The following is a 4,015-nucleotide window of genomic DNA, read 5'->3' as shown; positions in this document are numbered from 1 at the left end:
GGGGGGAGGGAGGAGGGGTGACTGGATGTGATGCCGCCGGCGGTTTTTTTTTCTCTCGAGTCTGCTGGACGCTCTTCTTGGCAGACACGGCGGGGTCCGCAACGCCCGCGCCACGAATGGACGATGGATCCCCGCGTACGAGACCATTACGGAAACCCTACCCCACGGTGGTGCAGCCCGGCGCAGCAAGGCCTGGTGCCTGTCCGATATTCGAGATGGAACGAGTTGCGCCGTCCGTTCCATTTTCCCCTGGTGGTTGCCCTGATGGTCGATGGTCGTATGGAGCGGTTGGGTACCGCCGCGCCGCCGGTGCCGCAGAGAGTGCATACCGTGATCCCCTATTCGTCAGCGTGTTTTTCGTTGTTGCTTGTCTCAATTAACAAAGGGGAAAAAAAAAACAACAGCAAAATGTTTATCATATGGTGACACTTGGCGGCCCGTGTTTCACCGTGCATAACCTACTTTATTTCATGCCGCCATAGTTATGCACAAGTTATCTAGCGAAAACTCTTCTCAAATTGTACTTCGACGCGTACAACTTTATGGTGACATTTAAGTTGACATTTATTATCCTTGCGTACGCACACCATTTGTGCATCCAGGGATTTTAAGTTTCCGGACCAGTTCCGGACAAATATTTGGAAGAAAAACCGAAAACCTTTTTAAAAAAATTGTTGTCAGATTCCCCCCCCCCCAAAAGTTGAAAATTTATCAAATTTTCCTTCGATTCTTTTTGGAAAAAATACGAATTTTCCCGAAAAAATGACAGATTTTTGAATCCCTATAGCACAACCATGGCTGCTTAAAATACTGCAAGTCTCGCGGAGATGCATAAGGGTTTAGCGTGTTGGGCGCCCGCGCGCGACCCTCTTCGCCTCGCGGGGTCCAAATTACCGGGCGTAATGAGTAATGGGCGCCTTAATGCCGGTGAGGAACGAACATTAGAGTTGGATCGTCGGCACCAGCCAACAGCAGCGGGGTGGTCTGGAGAAGGGCAGGTAGGACCCGGAGGGCGGAGGGTGGGGCGCGGTGCGGGCGGGACGCAGGGGCAGGGCGGCGACCAAGTTTGCTAAGCTCCGCGGGCTCTGCAGGGCTCGCTTGTGACGTGCGGCTGGGTCCACGCGCCCACCTGGGGCCAGGCCGCCGCCCCGCGCTCACGAATGACTCAAATTAAAACGAGGGGTCGCCAACTCGCATAATACTCCGTACAGGGTCCCATAATACCATTATAATACTTCATAATACCCATAATCCATCATAATACCCATAATACCTTATAATACTTCATAATACTCCATAATACTCTCATAATACTCCCATAATACTCCATAATACTCCATAATACTCTCATAATACTCCATAATACGCATAATACTCTGTAATACCCAATAATATTTCATAATGTGCTAGTGAAAACCAAAATTTGGTTACCATTCTGAGTCAGTGTGGACCCCCACTCTCAGGGCCACTATGACCACAATTCATATATTTTCTCTACCCAAAACCTAGATCATGAGAGGGGTCATTTTCTTGATATAATTTTTCCAGCATTCACCTCATACATCCACCTAACACCTAAACGGCGTGGTAAAAGACTTTTAATTAAAGGCTTTTTGTGCAGGGCATAGCTAAACGTGGTGTAGGTGTCCCGAGATGATTCTTTTTTTCCACTTCTAAAAATCCTGTTTTGCGGTTTGCCTATCTCCTCAGTGCATGATTTAAAATTCCAACCAACCTATTTCTCAGCCCTAACGAAATTCTGCAAAACTGGAGAGAGTGGGTATTAAAAGGAAATTTAACTCTTTTGAACGCGTTATATTTTAATGCCAATCCTAAACATCTCTTCTCTTTCTGAAGAATGACAAATTTCCGCTTTATATGGTACCAAAACTGGGCATTCTTCAGAGAGACGCCACTGGTTGAACAAGTAGAGTCCGTCCGAATTCTCCCTCGGAACGTTACGAAGCAGTCCGTAGCCTCGGCAAAGGATGGTGAGGGGCAGGGAGGAGGGACCGCTACGGACCACTTCGTACCACTTCGTAACGTTCCGAGGGAGAATTCGGACACACTCGTATAGTCGGTGAGGTGCTTAGCTTTGCTAAGCTTCCACCCCTTTCAGACCCTAAAGATACCCTTTCCTCACGCGCGTGCACGCTAACTTCAAGAGTATTAAGTAATTAAAAAATTTCCGTGTCATAAGTGATTTTCGGGTGTATATTATGGACCATAATACGAACATAATACCTTATAATACTTGATAATACATCATAATACTTCATGATACTATATTACCCATAATATCCATAATATCCATAATATCCATAATATCCATAATACCTATAATATATAATACTCCGTACACGGCTCAGGAGAGTTGGCGACCCCTCGAATTAAAACAACTTTGCCGTTATCAATTTTAGAGGCCCTTTACAAAAGGGCGGCGCGCGTGGTGCGCTGCCGCCGGCCAGGTCCCCGCGGAGCAGAGCGCCTTGGTGGGTAGGCCGACCCGTCGCACAGCGGTGCGCTCCGCCGGTCGCATGTTGCCTATCCAGCCGGGCGCTACGGGAGGGCCGGGCTAGGCGCGCAGCTGTGCTGTGCCTCCCAGACGGACGGGTTGCGCCTCCTCGGCGTGGGAACGCAGCTGTTGCCTCTTCTACCCCTCCCCCCCCCCTACTTCTTCCCCCTCTTTCTCCCACAGGTGAGACCGGCCGGCCACCGCTTAATCTCCATTTAACCGCCAAGGCGTACGGACCATTAAGGATTTATACGCGACGCTGTGCCCCCTCGCTCCACCTCTTTCCTCCCCTCGTGCCTTTTGCGTGTGTTCTTTCCTCGCCCTCTTTCTCTCTTCGCCATATTCCGCCACCCTCCCGCAAATCTCTCTCTCTCCCCGTAAGCTCCGCGCCGCCACCAAGCTGCTGCTGCTGCTGCTTCCCATGTGCAGTCAAACGCCTTTACGATTGAATGGTCGCGACGGCTTGTTGGGCGCGCGGGAAATATAAACCCCCCGGCGGCAGCGGTGAATAAAGCCGACCGCCGAAATAATCTGTCGGGTATTGCGTGGTCCGCCCCGCCCGAGGGAGACGCTAGAAATATGTAATTTTTCTTTGGAGTATTACTGAAACATTTCAAGAATTATCCTGAACTATCGAAACCTCCCGATCTTGCGGAAAGATTCGTATCTACTTAGTAAACTTTTTTCGGGAGATTTTTGTATTGTGTTGAAAGGTACGACTCGTTTACCATCTATTGTAAGGACTGCTACCACTAAAATAATATGTTTCCTTGTGAATTACCACCTTGACATACTAGGTCAATTGTACTAGCACAATTTGATATACTCTTATTTTTTCCCAATCAAAATAATGGGTGAATTAATAACGTTTTCATTTCTGTATTTTCAGCCTAACTTGCTTGGGTCGTCGCTGTCGACTTCAGTGTGAATTTCGCTGAGTTCCAGCCTTCGATATCGTAGCAAGCATCGTCTCAATTCATCTAACTCTACGGTACGTTTATTTCATTTAAGGCAGCAGAACGGGTTGTAGGGTTCCTCATTTCATTACGCTGATCATTCACTTTTGCACCGCGCCGGGCTGCGAGCCTGGCGGGGTCTTAAAACTTAGGGAAGCCGGTTGCCTTTCTCCCGGCCTAACAATTACTTTCAACGAAATTGACATAACTAGTTCTTTCTTTAACGTGCACCAGATGCAAAGTGACGATTACTACTTCAGTTTTTCTTTTGTACAGATAAACCAGCAGGGGCCAACCTGGTTAGCAAAATGACAGTTACATGCACCGTTTGTGTTGGGAGGCGCTTCTCATGCCAATCCCATCTAACATTACACATGCGAATGCACACGAGCGAGAAACCTTTTCAGTGTGAGGTATGCCAAAAGTCCTTTTCTCAAGCCGGAAACCTCAAAACTCATCTCCGCACCCACACCGGAGACAAGCCTTTTGAGTGCGCTCTGTGCCCAAAGAAATTTGCTCGATCCGATAACTTGAAAAATCATCT

General features: G+C 48.2%; 1 protein-coding gene across 1 annotated transcript in view; it reads right to left on the bottom strand.

Moving 5' to 3' along the window:
- LOC113214459 (sushi, von Willebrand factor type A, EGF and pentraxin domain-containing protein 1-like) overlaps nucleotides 1–2,314 on the bottom strand; it is a gene marked incomplete at its 3' end in the record, with an annotated part of 7,409 nt that extends 5,095 nt beyond the window's left edge. Inside the window, exon 1 of the mRNA XM_052276577.1 lies at nucleotides 2,293–2,314. Coding sequence (XP_052132537.1) covers nucleotides 2,293–2,314 — 22 coding nt within the window. The remainder of the gene's footprint in view (nucleotides 1–2,292) is intronic.
- Between the last annotated feature and the right edge of the window lie 1,701 nt (nucleotides 2,315–4,015).

Source organism: Frankliniella occidentalis, unplaced genomic scaffold (assembly GCF_000697945.3).
Source record: "Frankliniella occidentalis isolate FOCC.00 unplaced genomic scaffold, Focc_3.1 Scaffold3469, whole genome shotgun sequence".
Taxonomy (NCBI): Eukaryota; Metazoa; Arthropoda; class Insecta; order Thysanoptera; family Thripidae; genus Frankliniella; species Frankliniella occidentalis.
Note: the sequence above shows the minus strand (reverse complement) of the source record. Positions and strands in the feature narration are given on the sequence as shown.